Genomic DNA, 18053 nt, shown 5'->3' with positions numbered 1-18053 from the left:
AAGTGGGAACATACCTTCTAAGTGGAAATTCCCCCTTGCAAAACCTAGCAAATGAATTAGAGGATGCAGACCCTTATATTCCATCCTTCCATGAGGAGGATATGCCACTGCAGGTGATGGAGCCTATGGAAGAAGTAGGGTCATTAGGGGAAATACATTCACAAAGACGAGAACAATCATACCCTCTACCTGGACCTGATATAGATAATCAATCTATAAACATAGATAATCAATCCACAAATATTCTGACTGGATCGTTTGTTACTTCTGGAAACTATATTCATCCTTTAGGTGGGACCCTTTTAATACTCGAGGAACTTGATCTGGTAAAAGGGTATATCTCTGAATCTACTGGTTTATTGAACACCCTGGCGAATGCAGTCAAGTTGATTTTACAAAATACAGAAGATAAGGCCAGTGAAGTGAGCCCCCCTCCTAAAGGGCAGGATCAACTAACTTCATCGGATTCTAAATATAAAGGAAGGAATGCTATTATAAGAACTAAAAAAAAAAAGATAAACAGAACAATAAAAAAAACTAAGAATCTTAAAAATCAAAGACCGCCCTGTTATAAAAAAATGAACTTTAAACCTCTTTTTAAGATCCTGGATACACTTATGCACTCGCTGACGTCCTCCTCTCTAGCAGTGAGACCCCCTAAGGTGACCCGAGGGGATGGGCCTGAGTCTGACCCTGAATCCTTACCAACAACTTTGTCCACGCTACCAGCACATGAATCTGAATCAACTCCTTTAATGCCTACGCTTGCTCCTAGACAGCCACTGAACGACTGCCTAACCGATATTAGGAATTGATCTGAGATACAATTGCTACACCTCCGCGATATCGGTGATCCAATGGAAATACAATTACAACTTTGTCCGGATGTATCTAAGAAGGAGCAAACACCTAAGAAGAAGTCCAAGAAGGACACTTGTCTACTACCCTCTGTCCCTGAGACATCTTCTTCATCCCTTGTAGCTTTGCCTTCTGGGGGTGTTAAGGAGTATATGGCTCCCCCCGTTAGGACTCCTCTAAAAAAGGATGAAGCAGAATGCTGGTCCCTACGACTTAGTCGGAACAAAATAATTTTATCTCTTTTTCCATATTCTAGTGACAGTGGTCAATATTTGAATTGAAAAACCTATGTCCTTAGAGTCCTACAGTCCTTAAATATGGTCCCAATTAGGAGTGATGACATAGTTAAGGTTGAGACCTTAGAGGACAATCCCTTTGTTATGGTAGTACTATTAACCTTGAGATCTTGTAACATGGTTAATATATTTTTAGCAAATAGATCTTGCCTACTGAGGTGTGGTATCCAGGTGCAAAGACATTTTACTAACATAGCAAGTCCGCGCCCCTTGTGCGCAAAATGGCGCCGAGTCGATTCAACATCCCAAATCCAGCCATCGGTTATGGATACACACCTTTTGGATAATTCTGTTTTTACAGCACCCCCTCACCTTAATATCTCTTGCAGTGATATTGTTGTTTTGGACAGTTATAATGGTTCTGCTAGTCCCTCACTTATGAGTACCTCAGCTCAATTATCTCAATTATCACAGCGGTCAGTACAGTCCTTAATCCAGGGAGATTATGAGGATAAAGTATTTATTCCTCCTTGTGATGAAGCAGATGAGCTGTTATCCAATTTCACCAACTTTTCTGATGTTATCCAACAAGATATTATTAACAACCTACAAAAACTTTTAGAATCTTTGCAGAGCAAGAGGTTATCGGTTAGACCTGTTCTGGATGTCGCAGTGGTCTACCGTGATTCCATCTCTATGACAAGGTGTCCTCTCCCGCAATTTACCAGGTTCGAGTGTTTGTACCTAAAGCTTTATGGACGAGATAGTTTGGGGATCCTGCTGGTATATCGCCCCCCTCGCTGTCCAACAGTTTCCTTACCCGGACTCTCTGGGTTAGTTTCGGGACTGTTGCTGGAGTCTCCCAGACTGTTGGTTCTGGGTGACTTCAATGTCCATGCGGAATCCTCACTCTATGGAGAAGCCCATGATTTCATGGCTGCTTTGACAACTATGGGGCTATCTCAATTAATATCTGGCCCCACCCATAGAGCAGGTCATACCCTCGACCTTGTTTTTTATGCTGGACGGGAGGATGATGATCCAGGAGTGACGGATCTTTCCATAACTCCCCTGTCATGGACGGACCAGTACCTAATCAGTTTTTGGCTAACTGTGACTCATACCCCCCGCTTGGAGAAGGGGCCTATTAGGATGGTCCGCCCTAAGAGATTAATGGATCCGGGTGGATTCCTGACAGCTCTTGGGGAATTTCCTGTCCTTCAAGTAAACGATTCTGTCAAAGCTCTGATCACTCTTTGGAATAGTTCAATGACCAGGACTATAGACACAATCGCTCCTGAGCGTCCCCGTACGCGTGCTAGGATAAAATCAGTCCCATGGTTTTCTAATGATCTGTTGGTGATGAAACGCACTCGTAGGGGTCTAGAGCGACGTTGGCAGAAAACTCGCAGCGAATCTGACCGACTCCTGGTTAAAATATTTTCCAGAATTTACTCAGCCACAAGACGAACTGTGCAAAAGGCTTTTTTTACGGCTTCTATTTCTTCAGCCGTCAATCAGCCAGCAGAACTTTTCCGAGTAGTCAAAGGCCTGCTTAATTGTGATCATTCTGAAATTACAGAAGATCTCTCTTCAACTCGTTGTCAGGAATTTGCTACTTATTTTGCGAATAAAGTCGATCAGATCCATTCCGACTTCCCAGGAGGATCCCTACGCCTGTGCAGCCTCCGAGACGGGCTCCCGCCTTGGATGAAACTTATCCAGGTTAAATCCAGTCAGAAGGCTCTTTTCTGACTGGGAATAATTTCTTCCGGTTAAAGAAGAAACGTGAGATTTCCCACTTTAGCTTTGTTTTGATTGTTGGAGTCTGGAATTCGTCAGAATTGTCTGTCTTCCAGCAGCTCAGAGAGAGCGAGGATTTTTATGCTAGCTCAGCTGGATAAGTGACCCGTTTTTTTTTATACGGATTAACAGGCAAACATCCTCCTGTCTACATTCATCATTTTCTTATCTATACAGCTAAAGAGATTTGTCAAAGTAACAGCAATTGAGATAACCTAGGTGAGGTAAGACTTTCCTTTTTTTGTTCGCGGAGCTAGGGGGGAAGAAAATATAAATAGCTTATCTTTTTTTTTTTATTGCAAAAAGCTGACATGGAAAATGGCATTCTAAAGATTACAACGGGCGAGAGATTTCTGATTGAAGGAGATAAGAAATCTTTTTGATCTATGGTTGGGATTATTTTTCCTGATCTACTTTTTTTTTGACGAATCTGCTCATTCTCTCTGCTACTAGCTATTTCGACGCTGTGAACTAAAGCTGTTCTTACACTTTCAGGCAGATAAGAGATAAGGGCTGTCTAGCGTGTGATGTTAGTTTGTTGGAAAAATTAACTCCTTTGTAACTGGTTAAAGAAATAAGCTGCTCTTTGTTTGGGACATTGAAAATTGAAGGAGTTTTGTTCCTTTGGCTTTAAGAATGACAATTAAGAAGACCATGGATGTACAAGAAGGGACTTTATCTCTAGACATGTTTCAGAAAATAATGAATGGGATTAACTCAATAAAACAAGAACTGAGAAATAATAGACAAGCGTGGAGAATTGAATTTTACGAAATGAGACAGGAGCTGAAAGAAACTCAGGATTCTATGAGAAAGGAGAATAAAGATAGATCTGGAAAACAAAAAAAAAGATGAAAGAGAAATTAAAGGCAAGGTTCAAACTAAGGAGACTGGCTTAATTATGGACATGAAAAAAGATTTGGATTTCCTGGCTGTGATGGATCCTGGAGACAAATATTACAGTTTGGAATTCAGCGCTGTCCCTGAAGGAATTGAAGAGATTGGAGATAAAGATATTATCGGTTCAAAAAAATTCTTGGACTGGAAGGATTTGATGGAACTTGAAATGGAGAAAGTTAACAGAATTAATCCCTGTCTTGTGTCAATGGAAAAACCTTCAAGAGATGTACTAGTGTATCATGTGGAAAAGAGGAACAGAGATGCGGCTTTGCAACAATACTTCAGTGATATGTTTGGATTTGATGGCAAGAAAATATCTGTGATGGAGGAAATTCCTACCAGACTTTTATTATATGACTATGACAGCAAGATTTTCGGGTGCGTAAAGATGGAAGATGGACCCAATATGGATAATGACAGAAGAGCGATTTAAAATCACTGGACTTAGTAGATTTGATGAGTTGGATTAATTGGCATGTTTATTTAGAAAAAAAAATGATTGACATATATCTCAAGGATTGGAAACTTCTCTTTGACTTCTTGTGGAAGATTAAAATGATATGATGTTAATGAGATTTGAAACCAACTAAGATAACTGTTGGAGGAAGGTGATTTTATAATCTATTAAGAGATAGGTCTGTTACATATTATAGATTTATAGTTGAATTATAGTGTTTTGAAATTACTGGATTTAGTAGATTTGATGAGCCGGATTAAATGGCATGTTTATTTAGAAAAAAATTGATTGATATATATCTCAAGGATTGGAAACTTCTCTTTGACTTTTTGTGGAATATTAAAATGATATGATGTTAATGAGATTTGAAACCAACTAAGATAACCGCTGGAGGAAGGTGATTTTATAATCTATTAAGAGATAGGTTTGTTATATATTATAGATTTATAGCTGAACTATGACAAATCGGAAGTCAATATTTTTATATATATGTATTTTTTTTTAGTATTGTATTAGTTATTGATTTGTGTTGTTTTCTTTTTGTATTATTTTGGTTTTGAAAATTAGAATAAAAATTAATTGAAAAAAAAAAAAAGATCCATTCCGACTTGGACGCCAATATTGATGCAGTCCCTAAGGATGTATCTCCGGCCTCTGTCTGTCCTATTAAGATGGATTCTTTTCAACTTGTTCAACCTGGAGATATAGATAAGCTTCTTGGAGGAATGAGGCCTACCACCTGTCCACTTGACCCTTGTCCCTCCTTGATCTTGAAACAAGCTAGAGGAGGACTGACCACATGGGTATGTGGGGTGGTTAATGCCTCCCTCCACCAAGGCTCTCTTCCAAGTTGCTTAAAGGAGGCACTTGTACGACCATTACTAAAAAAACCCCTCCCTAGACTCACTGTGTTTGAGTAATTATCGACCAGTTTCCAATCTACCTTTTCTTAGTAAAATAATAGAGCGGGTGGTGACCATCCAATTGCAACATTTCCTAGTGGAAACAGATTATCTCGACCCACTCCAATCTGGTTTCAAGCCTGGCCATGGGACTGAGACGGCCTTGGTCACCTTGGTGGATGACCTTCGTAGGGAACTAGACAGGGGGAGTGTGTTCCTGTTAATTCTTCTAGATCTCTCAGCGGCCTTCGATACTATTGACCATAGTATCCTCCTGGACCGCCTAACCAGGATGGGGCTAGGGGGCACTGTCTTGTGTTGGCTCCGCTCTTTCCTGGAAGGTCGGACCCAGAAGGTAATATCTGGAGACTCTTGCTCAGCCCCTTGGCCCCTGACTTGTGGGGTGCCACAGGGCTCTGTCCTTTCTCCTATGTTATTCAATATCTATATGAAGCCACTGGGTGAGGTCATCCAGAGGTTTGGAGTTCAATACCATCAATATGCAGATGACACCCAGCTTTATTTCTCCTTTCCTCCTGATGCCAAGGAAGCTGTCCAACCCTTGAACCAGTGCCTGTACGCAGTGATGGATTGGATGAAGGAGAACAAGTTGAAATTAAATCCAGACAAGACAGAAATGCTCTACGTCAGTCGTGGGACAAATCTGGAAATAGGGAATCTACCTGTATTGGACGGGGTTACACTCCCCCTAAAGACGCAGGTTCGCAGTTTGGGGGTGCTTCTGGACTCGGCCTTGAACCTGGAAGCCCAGGTCTCTGCAGTGTCCAGGAGCGCTTTTGCCCAGCTAAGACTGGTTCGCCAACTGCACCCATTTCTAGAGACGTCCGATCTGACGAGGGTAACGCATGCCCTAGTTACATCCCAGCTTGATTACTGCAACGCACTCTACGTGGGGCTGCCACTGAAGACAGTTCAGAAACTTAAACTGGTTCAACGAGCAGCAGTGAGAATGCTGACCGGAGCCGGCCTTCGAGCACATACTACCCCCCTGTTACAGCAACTCCACTGGCTGCCGCTGTGTTTCCGGACTCAATTCAAAGTGCTGGTGTTAACCTTTAAAGCCCTACACGGCTTGGGCCCTGCCTATTTGTCCGACCGGTTGTCTTGTTATGAACCCTCCCGTGCATTGAGGTCCTCTGAGGATATGCTTCTTGTGATTCCTTCAGCTTCACAAGCTCATTTATCAAGAACTAGAGATAGGGCGTTTTCTGTCATCGCTCCTAGACTCTGGAATGCTTTACCAGTAGAGGTACGGTTGGCCCCTTCGCTTTTGGCATTCCGCCGCCAGGTTAAGACACTCCTTTTCCGGACGGTGTTTAAACTAAACGCAGAATATAAATTTTAACAAATTACGATAGTAGCATAAATTTTTTGTATGTTTTTTAACTTGTTGATTGAATGTATTGGGTGTATTGTATAGTTTTTATTCTACTGCTGCTGTCCGCCACTCTGAGTTTCTGGTTAAAATAGAGCGGGGTAGAAATATTTTAAAATAAATAAAATAAATTTTAATTACAAAAAGTGTTTTCCTTTTGACTGTGAAAATGTAAACTGCTTAAAACGCTTACTTGTTAGTTAACTAGGAAACCGTATCAGCAGGTTTCAGACTCCAAAGCCTTAAACTAAAATTAGATATGAACAAATAAAAATAAGCCTTTGGTGTGACTGCCTGTACATCATCTTTGGTGATGAAACAAAAGAGAAAAGAGAAAGGCACTGAGGGAACAAGAGGTGTGTTACCCAGCATTGCTCAGGAATTCCAAGAAACCAAAAAGTCAGCACTGTTGTGAAATCAGTTATTAAAATCAGTGCAGTTTTGAAATGTTCAGTCCACCATCTTGATTCAAAAAGGCATCCTATTGTATGCAAACATAGACGAACACCTGCTTAGATGAACACCTGCTCCTTGATCTCAGGAACCATCATGCAAAATTTGGTTATGATATCTGAAGAGGTATCCAAATGCATAGCAAACTAACAACTTTCCAAAATATATAGTGAATTCAACAAATGCATTTGATTACTATCTTCATCAGGGGTGCTGTAAAATAAAACAGTGCACTAGCCCCATGCACATTTTACTCACATGCAGGGCAATGACGCAATCCGTTGGGAATGGAGTCGTGCTTTTAGCCCTATGCCTGTCATAGTGTCTGCTTTTTACAACCATGTGCTGTTCCTGACTGTAGATAAAAGGACCACAAATGTGAGCTCCTGTAGGTGCTCCATGTGATCAGGACACCTGATTATACATGATCCAATCATGCAAAAACTCTACATGCAAGCACATATAACTAGGAGAAACATGCTTTTGTTGCAAGAAGATGCTATATTGAGGACCTCTGATGACCCCTCTCCCAACTCAACATGCCATTTCTCTTTACATGTAACATGTGCATGGGGTCCTCTGAGTTATTTATGTGCTTGAAAATGATTTCTTGACCACTTGGCAAAGAACTCATACAAAAACTTGAGTGTCACTTTGCTCTACTGTGCCCGACAAGGATTGTAATCAAAATGCATTGGGCTAAGCTGAATAAATTATAATTTAGTGTGCCTCAGAGTTTCACTCTTCTTTGTAACAGCAACATGTTATCCTCTGTTTTACAATTTAAAACACTTTGGTAACATATAGCCTGGCTGATAAACCAATGAAACCAATATATCTCACTGAATTCCAGGTAACTCATTTGTGAACTGAAGCCCTACATTTAGAGGGAGGGAGAGAATCTATGTTGTTCATTGGTAATTGCTTTTTCAGACTTCTATCATGATTTTATAAGAATTGGTTATTAAAGCAATCTAGGATTGTGATATTGAGGCTTATATAACGTAATGCTTTTCATAGTTACATTCATTTAGATTGCTAAAAAACAGGTGACAATTTAACAACTAATTCTGGCATAAATACATTGCTGAAGCTAGTAAATATCTTATGCAAACAGCATGAGGTACATAAGGTGCCCACACCAATGTACTTAGTGTTCAAAAGCATTCTGTTGCTGTTTTTCATGTTTAATCATTTTATAACCTTTGTATCCAAGATTAGTAATTCTCAGAGTAGACCTATTTAAATGAATGAACGTGACTAATTTTGGTCCATTAATTTCAATGGCTCTACTTAGTTGAATGCAACCTCAATGCTTCTCAAATATTAATCTATACTTTGATTTTGTTATAGCTGCCTTGAACATTTTAAGACAAAAAAGGGGTATAAATGTTTTTTAAAAAATAAACGTCTTATTTCTACAATACATTCAACTAGTTTTCAAACATGAAGTTGTGGGAAGTAACACAAAAGGAACTCACAAAATGGCTCAATCTTTCCTGAAGTGTTATCTATAATCAAGTTGTCATTTTCAATGACATATAAAACTCATATAGACTTTTTAGCATTCTGTCACTGTTGTTTGCCACCCTGGGCTCCCTTGGAAGGAAGAGTGGGGTATAAATTTAATAGTAACTAATAATTATAAATATATAAACCTATAAAAAGCCCCAAATGTTCCTCATAAGGGAGTTTCCAGCCACTTAATCATTGTTGCTTGCCCTATTTTAACCTGTCCCAAGGCGTAGGGATGAAATGGGACAGAAACTAAAATAAATATACATCTTACCTGCTAGAACATCATTGTAATCTGAAAGAGAATTTAAAAGGGGCATTTTTTAAAATGTTTTTAAAAACAGAAACTACCTTATTACAGTGTTGAAGGTTAGGAAAAATAAGCTCATGAAGATTAAATTTCACAGATATAACTTAAGATGCACAGCAAAGTTTAAATGCAACACACACGTTTGGAAACGGTGCATCACACAGGTGTATTACACTCACTAGAGGGTTGTGATTGGTTTCTCCTTTTTGTTAACCTTAGTGAAAAACATTATTGTTTAATGCAAACGAGTAACGTGCTGGTACACACAGCTGAAAAGTTCTTGCTCTGTTCCTTTATCCGTTTCTGCTGCTGCCATCTAGGTGGAAAAAAGCTAGACCCTGGTTTGTCTGGCATGAGAACACAGCTCATGTTTTCTTTTCCCCAGTCACAAGTAGTAAACCAAGAACAAACCTTGGTTACTGCTTGTGGTTTGTTTGGAGAGAAACAAACTATGAGCCTAGGTTTGAACAACATGAAGGCAGCCTCTGGCTTGTTTTGTCAGCATCATGGCAGGAGTGGGTGTGGAGTGGAGCAAGAACTGTTTGGCAATGTGCACCAGCATGCTGCTCATTCACATTAAGCAACAGCTCATTTATAATTATGGTTTAATTTGACATGTAAACTAGGCCAGTGGTGGTGGGGATTGTTCCTCAATATGGTGACAGCGTTATATAAATTTCCTTCTGAACTGTGCTGATTGTTTCTTCAACAAAGCTCCCAACAGTAGCCTAAAACCCTCAAAACTCAAATCAGCTAACCCTCATGGGACAAAAAAATGTCAGTAGGAAAGCACTGTTTCATCAACAACAGAAGTATAAACAAGTTGTAGGAAAGAAATTATATTTTCTTGGAATCCCAGAGAGTCTTATAAACAAAGAGAAATAAACAATGTAAAATGAATATATATATATACACAAAAACAGTCACAGTAGTGTTTCTTCAAATATTTACATTGCTTCTATTTGGAGAATGACTTGTTCCATTTAACCAGAATCAGACCCTGAGGACTGCAGTAATCCAGAGAGATTAATTACAGCCTTGGAGTTCTTTGAACAACTTTTGAAAGCACAGTACCAAGATAAAACAGAGAAGAATGTACCCTTCTCTCATTGATCATTGTTAGCCATCCTGAGTGCTTTAAAGTTGTATCAGCAAACCAGGACTGCCACCAATTACTGAATCAAGGAGAGTATTGCAAAATGACAACAAGATATCTAGTATGTGATGTCCATTAACTGATAACAAGACCTCAGAGGCACTGGCATCCCAAATACATTTCCTTAATCCATTGACATCAATGGAACTGGATTCAAAATAACACTTCTAAGAAGCTAATGACACATTACAGCAGTGTGACCCATGTGGTAGAACGCAGGCAATGCCAAACTCCGGTTAAAGGGGTGTGTGATTTACACACAAAAGTTGCAGATAGGAAAGGAATACTTAATTTTTCCTCTACACACACATATTCTCTAGGTAAAAAACCTCGCCCATTCCCACCACCTAAGGTCACATCTGGTTTTGGAGCCTCACCAGAGAATGGAGACAATTTCAAAGAGGAAATTTTGAGCAAGCATAGAATCCAACAGTTATTCTCACCTTTCCTTTCTTGATTTAAACCATTCTTTCCTTGTAAGAATTTGGCAGCGACTCAGATCTGCTGCCATCACATCTACTTAGCCCATTAGGGTGTCTTCTATTTTTTTATTTTTATTATTTCAGGCAAGTTCAGCAAAGGCCTGCAAGGATTTCATAAGCAATATTTATATATGGCTACAGATTTGTCAAGGCAAGTATGTAAGCAATGTCATGCTTTCTTGATGCAGTCAAAGTAGCAACCACATAGCTGCTTCCAATCTTGTACTTGTAATCAAAGCGGAGAAACTAAACTGCATGTGAGAGAAGAAAGGAGCTTTTGAAGGATCAGCATGCCCCCATTCCAGCTCTCTGACTTACCCAAAAGTTATAAACCATCTCATGTTAAGCTGCAGACTCGAAGTAATATCAAATCAAGAAACTTGGTGTGCTTAATCACATAGAAGGCCCTCTTCATTTACGCACACAGCAGTGTGGGAGCTGTTTTCATGACATGCAGTTCAATGCCACTGGGAAGTTTGCAACAATTAAGCAACTGCATGGGCGGGGCCAATTGCAGAGGTCCTACGCACCCAATTCATATCTCACCAAGAGCAGGGCCGGATTAAGCTGAGGAGGGCCCCTAGGCTGATTCTGAGCCGCCCACAGTCCCGTCCCATCCCAATCCCCCCACTTCACCTAACTTTCCGCTTCTTTTGAGGCTGCGCGCACTGTGCACGCAGGTTTCCCACCAATCAAGATGGCAGCCGAGGTTTCCCTAAGGGGCTGTTTCCCTAAGCTGTTGATGGCAGCAATGCGCACATGCAGCACGCATGCGTGCCATCAACCAAGATGGTGGCAGAGGCTTCAGCCCCTTAGGGAAACCTCGGCCGCCATCTTGATTGATGGCAAACCGCAAAAAACAGCGGAGAAAAAGGTAAGTAAAGCAGGGGAGATGGCGGGCGGTTCAGAAGCTCTTGTCCCACGATCCACGGCTCCTGTGCTGCTTCTGTGGATCGCGGACCCCCAAGAACTCCGGGCCCCTAAGCTTTAGCCTACTAAGCCTAATGGATAATCCGGCCCTGACCAAGAGGGAAGGAGCTCATCTGGTGGGAAAGATCTGTCAAAATGGCCCTCTCTTTTTATCAATGTATTAATCCATGCATGCTCCCCAACAGCATGGAATCATACCAAGTGCAAGGGGTTCCCACACTGCTCTCTGTGGGAGTGTTTGCTGAATGTGAAGGCAGTCATTTACAGAAAAACATTTCATGAGGTTAAGGATATTGGGATGGATTCAAATGGACAGAGCAATCCGAACTATAGGAAGCCAGTGTAATTTACACCAGGGTAAATTATGCTGGTGTTAACTTACCCTATTCCAAACCCCTTTCAGGAGCTGGGGTACTGCCTGGTGAGCTGCCCCAAGCCTGGCAGAGGGAAAACAAGCCTTTAAAATAGAGTTTGACTAATGCCACCCTTTTTTGCCAGTGTAACCTCCACTGGAGTTTGGAATAAGGGTAAGTCTCACCCTGCCCCATCCTGCCATGCCCCTAGAATGCCTCTTTTTCCCAACCTTGGCTCAGCCAGCTGAGCTGGAATGGAGGACTTGCATATCTCTGGCTGCGTCAGGATGAGGGACTTTAGCTCTTGTTACCCCAGCTGAGTCCAGGGCCCAGCTGGAGAGCCACTTATTCCAAACTTCACTCATCCCAGTGGGTCTTGGGTTTAGATTGCTCCCCAAGTTAGTTGCACAGAAATCAGTGGAGCTTAAGCTAATCATGACTAACTTTCCACGACATTTCCACATTTCAATAGGAACTAAGGACAACTAATTTAATCTGGATCCAACCCAATAGGTTTAAAAAGATATGGTTAAAGATATGGTATGTTTATTACATGTTGTTCAGGCATCTCCTTCATTTTAAGTCACAGATTGAGACCTGTGGACCTCCAGATGTTGTTGGACTCTTACTCCCATCAGCCCCAGCCAGCATGGCCAAAGATAAGGGATGATGAGAATTGTAGTCCAGCAACATCTGGGAGAATCACAGTTTCCCCATTTTTGTTTTAAAGTTCTGCTGCTCAATGTGACACACATTACCTGTCAAAGGCAGTTGGAAGTGCTTTAGTATTGTAAGAAAGGAAGCAAAATAATAACATAGGAAAGGAAGTTGTTATTTTTTTTGCAAACACTTACATGGTGATGGCTCTTGTACTCCTTCCTCTGAACTATCCTCAGGCCCCTCCTCACCCACTCCAGAAGTGACTGAATCTTCTGGGGCAAAAGCAGAACTTGGTGTGCTTGGCCCACTGACAGACCCAGAGTCACCATCCTCACTATTTGAACCATATCGATCTTGCTGAACTGCTGTCACACCCTCACTGCAGCTTCTGCGGTCTTTCCTGTGCACCCGGGAATGAAGTACCATTTGATGGTACGTGCGGAAGATCTTGCCACACTCAAAGCACTCAGTAGACTTGTTCTGTGATGCCCTTCTACTCTGACGTGAGGATGGCCTATACTCTAGGTCATCTTGGCCAAGGATGCAGTTGTCCCCTGACTGTGTATTGTTGCTTTTCTCTGAACGGCCACTAGTACAGCTCTTTTTCTTCGGATTACTGGAACAAGAAGTGGAAGAGTCCTGCTCTTGTTTGCGCTTCTCTTGACTGACAAGAATATACTCCCTTTTGTCCCTGTCATAAGTGACATCAGCATCTGCCAGAACTTCATCCCATCCTAAATACTTCACATACTCGGAAGGCTCTGCAACTTTCCCTTTGGTAGCCAGATGCCAAGCTTGATAACTATTGACTGGATCCAGCTCAGCTACTCTTTTTCCTGACTGGCCCCTTGGAACACCATCTATCCCTACAGACGGCCTCAGTTTCAGATATTGGAGGAAAAACTGCTTTGCTATAGGTGGGTCTCCATCAACTAGCCTCTCAGCTCTGTGTTCATTGCGGGCTCCTTGAGACTTGCAATGCACAGAATTATGTGCTTTTAGGCTTTCCATATTTGTAAACAGGTTTCCACACTTGGTACAAACTTCATATAGAGACAAACCAGTCACAATGGTCTCCTCTTGAATGACATCATTAATAGTGGCTACAGGTTCTAAATCATTTTTTGGTTTGTTTTTGCTCCCAGATTTTGGGCCATGGGATTTCATGTGATTTTTGAGGAACCAGGGCTCTTTAAATTTCCTGCCACAGATGTGGCATCCATGGTCAAATGACCCTCTATGCTTTTTCATGTGAGCTTTGAGGAACCAGGTTTGACTAAAGGCCTGCCCACAGACTTCACAAGGAAACTCCCCTGCACTTGATTCAGTTTTGCAGTTCTCGGCATTGTACATTTCCCCATTTGGAATCTGAGTGGTGATGTGGTCTCTCTCTATGTGGTTTAACAGTGTCTCCTCTCTTAATGTCATGTAGTTACACAGTCTACACTTGAAAGGTTTGTGGACCTGATGTATGTGCTGCTCCAATTGTTTCTTCCCTTCAAACTTGTTTTTGCAGAATGTACATGGGAAAGTACATAATTTAACATCTTCTCCAACAGATGCTTCTGCGGAGGTCTCTTTCCTACTACTCCTGAGCAAGATCTTGCCACCTTCTTTGGGAGTTGCTCCATTCAACATTTTGTTGCAGGCAGAGGTACTTTTGGTAGGGCTAGTGCAACCATCAAGGCCTTCTGATACTCTCATCTCGTTAAGCTGTGACTCTCCTACCATCTCCACTTCATTCCCCTGGCTAATAGTGCCTGTTCTGTGGCTCCGTATGTGTATCTTTAAGTTGCCCTTTTGGGAAGCTCTGTGGTCACAATAAGGACACTTGTATGGCTTCTCCCCTGTGTGTTTCCTCATGTGCTGAGATAGCGAGCTCTGGAAAGGAAAACTTTTGCCACATATGCAGCAGCTGTGCAACACAGACTTGTTTGCATTCATATCATTCTTGTTCATCTTGTGAGGACTGGAGGCTCTTCGTAATTCCATGTTTGCGTCCACACTATAATCCATCTGCACTACAGCAGCATCAGCCAAAAGGGCAAAACTCTGTCCAGACCTGGAAAATTTTGTTGCTTTTTTCAATTGTGCATTTCTGCTGACTGAATCTTTATCTCTTCATTCTCATATTCAGAGTTTTCTTCAGCTGCTTGAAAACTTTTGGGATATAAGCATTCATTGGTGTTTTTGAGTCAAATGGCAAGCAGGACCTGGAACCAAAAAAACCCCAGAACACAACATTAATAAATGCAAAGCATTTATATTTTAAAAAAATGTTCCTTTTGAACTTTGTAAAAAGCCTCTATTAAGATTTTTTTTAATGTTAAACTTTCACTCATACTATAGTAACTCTGACTTTGCCTTGAGAGATATTATCATTCACAATACTGAACATTCAGTAGAGAATTTATATACATACCTATTGAATAGCAGTTTCAGACACTGGGAGACAGAGTTCATGTGCATATGTTTACTAAAAATAAGAATATAAGTCTCGAAAACACTTACTTTTTTTCTTTCCAGACCAAGCAAAACGTTGTGTGTACCTAATTTCAAGTGAATAAGCCCTTTCTTGAAGAAGTCGTAATATTTTAAGTTGTGGCTTTATAGCCATGTATAATTTTATGAAAAACAGCCAAACCTTTGTTTGTCTAGAGATAAAGGGGTGTTGTAGAGTACAGTACTCTATCCCTGTTGATGGCATGTTATGTATGGCTGCTAAATCCAGACAGCAAAACGTTTTTATTTAAGGGAAAGCAATAATGCAGTTCAGTAAGATTTCTAAATAGGCCAATTAAAATTAACAGTACCACTAATAACTTGCTTAGGCAAATGCTAATGTAGACTTGGAATTCCCCGCTAGCACCAACTAGGATCCAGGGTGTATTCACATGAACAGGGTACATTGTGTTAAGCTGAAACCCAGCTACATTAAAGGTTTGGGGTTTTTTTACTGTATTCAAAAGGAACACATTTGTTATTTTCTGCAGAAGAAGGGTACATGCCTTAATTTCTGTGCTGCTCACACTTAGGCTGCTTAATTCCCATTGCACAGGATGGCAATGATACTCTTTCCACTTTTTGACTACAATTTCTACTTTTTGAAAGAAGTATAATGATGTTCAGCAAAGTTTTATAGGGATATCTTAGAGTTCTTTTCTGATCTGCTTTTTAAGACAAAGGTCCTTCTCTTTGCTGATGAAAAGGCATCCTGTGGGCAATGCTATGGGCCTCCTGTTCAACATTTATATGCTCAACACTTCAGAAGTGTTTATATGTCTGTTTCCAGCAATATCTCTATTTCTGTTTCCCTTAACTTTTAGTTCTCTCAGCAAGAAAAGAACATGAGTTACAACTTATTAAGAGTCTGTTACACTAAAGCAACTGTTCCCTGTGTACACAGTCACCAAGTTATTAACATTATTGTGTGAACAGTGCAGTACCTCCAAAAGTTTTCAAGCTTGGACAAGTATTCAGCAAGAGACAGTTCCAAAACTATGATCAGCCAGGGCTGGTACCAGCATCTAACATCCTTGGGCAGGTGAATGGACCTTAAAATCCAATCAGGGCCCATTTTTAATGCCCATCCTGGACTCTACTTAAAAACAAATTCTGCATAATGATTTGAGCAGTGCCAGCAAATAGGGTCTAGTCATCATTTTAAATTCCCACAATGTCTGGAACAACACTATGTCAGAAAAATTGTGGGAAGTGGAAATTGTGAGTAGATCTAGACATCCACTGCTGTTCAAAGCATCGCTGCCGCTATGAGGTAAGCCAAACAGAAACCGCAAATGGATAACAGAGTCCAGCAAAAGAGAAATGTCCAGCAGCCCTTCAAACCGGTTCTGGCACCAGAAGCAAAAAATACCACTTGCAAATGATGTTCATACTCCGCTGCTGGTAGAGACTCTATTATTAAAATGATTTCATGATTATCTTCCCCTATATTGCTCACTTCCATGCAACTGTTTCATTCAGTAGTGATAATTATAACCAGCTTGGCAGATCCTACCAATACCCACATCACAGCTCAGAATGACAATGCACACCAGAGGACTTGACGTTAGTCTTGGCACAACAGTCCTCAGGCCCAACCTTGAACATTATTTGCCAACACAGGAACTTGTAGGAGCGGTTGCTAAACCAATATCTTTCTTAGATCGGCTGATTCCTCAGCTGAGTAACAATGAATTACATCTCACATTTTAAAGGAGAAGCAACTTGTGTGACCAGTTGTTAACTAAGATCAAATACAGAAGGCATTCCACACATTCTGCATAGCATTTAAAACACGACACACTTTTTATATTGAAGTTATGCTTTGGGCAAATATATTGCTTCATCACTCAATATACTGAAAACTAAGATATCTGCCTCTGTGACCTTTGAACAAAGAAAATGACTGATCACAGAAATCAAGTTCTGAATTGAAGAAGCAGGTTGATAATTAAAATATGTGTGATAAAGCGACTCCTTCAAGGTCTGCATATACATATGGACCATTTTATTAGACTGACTGGAAAATGTTTGATTTAAAAAAAATTCTACCACAGGCAAGAAAATTGAGGAGCCACAAAGCAGCTTCACTTCAGTGGATTGCCCACCCTAAAGGCATATATCATTCCCATCTTAAAAACAACTAGAATACATGTTTCTTTAAGCATGACAGACAGATGGGTAGTGGTTTTCTTATTCTGTATTGAAGATACTTCCCACAGTATTTAACCCTGAGCTTTCCAACATGCAGACTATGAAATTGTTCCTTATGGATCATTATTGCCATGGCTCTAGTCTCAAACTCAGAGATGGATGAGCTTACTAATTCTGGGGTTTCTACAAGATGAGAAACTGGACTAGGCTCTTGATACCGAACCTGAGGTTAATGGCCATGAGCATGTGGAACCCATGGCAGGAGCCTCATGAGTGCTTTCCCTAGAACCCAATTCACCTGAAAAGTCAAGTACTTTCCACTCCAAAAAACGTGTCCAATGACGGAGAAAGTATACAGTGCAAAAGACCCACAGAAAGGAAGATGAACATACAAATCCAGGGCTGCTATTCTATTGGCTGATACTGAACCTGGTCATTTGTGGAACCCAAGCCAACACCCTCAGCTCATGGGTGCCTTCCTAATTTCCTGAAGTATCACTGTGGCTGCCCACCAGTGCACCACGAAAGAGATCCACAGAAAAAAGTCTTGTTTATACGTCAGGTGGCTATCCCTTTAAGAATTCACACCTCAGAGGGGCGGGGGAGAGTAGACTAGTGAAGAGTTTCAATACGGTCTCAGCTTTAAGGCCTTGCCTGATGAGTTCATACTGCAGATGGGCCAGAACTATTGCATTTCAAAACCTGTCCTGGTTTAGTAGGTCTAACCAGATATCAAGCCTCATCACTGGTCTGCAGAGTGCCCCTTTTCCAAGCGTAAGAAAAAAAATCTGCTGCAGTCAGTTAAAGAGTGCAGAGTATTTCCCAAGTATTGTACTACATGAAGTTTTCGGTTTTTCTTCTTTTTACATGTGGAACATCTCATTGGTTGCAATCCCCTTGTTTCAGAATATGAAATAAATTTAGCTTTACCTTAAAAAAAAAGTTGTCTTAACAATCATAGCTCACTACACCAGCTTTGTTAAACC

The 18053-nt window shown here is 40.9% G+C and overlaps 1 protein-coding gene across 5 annotated transcripts in view; it reads right to left on the bottom strand.

The window, feature by feature from the left end:
• Positions 1 to 18053, bottom strand: part of ZNF516 (zinc finger protein 516) — a 194055-nt gene that overhangs the window by 94967 nt on the left and 81035 nt on the right. For all 5 annotated transcript variants that reach the window (XM_061594283.1, XM_061594292.1, XM_061594273.1 and 2 more), the window contains exon 2: positions 12606 to 14624. In XM_061594283.1, the coding sequence (XP_061450267.1) occupies positions 12606 to 14427 (1822 nt within the window). In that variant the 5' untranslated portion in view covers positions 14428 to 14624. The remainder of the gene's footprint in view (positions 1 to 12605; positions 14625 to 18053) is intronic.

The sequence above is a fragment of the Rhineura floridana genome, chromosome 1 (assembly GCF_030035675.1).
Source record: "Rhineura floridana isolate rRhiFlo1 chromosome 1, rRhiFlo1.hap2, whole genome shotgun sequence".
Classification (NCBI taxonomy): domain Eukaryota; kingdom Metazoa; phylum Chordata; class Lepidosauria; order Squamata; family Rhineuridae; genus Rhineura; species Rhineura floridana.
Note: the sequence above shows the minus strand (reverse complement) of the source record. Positions and strands in the feature narration are given on the sequence as shown.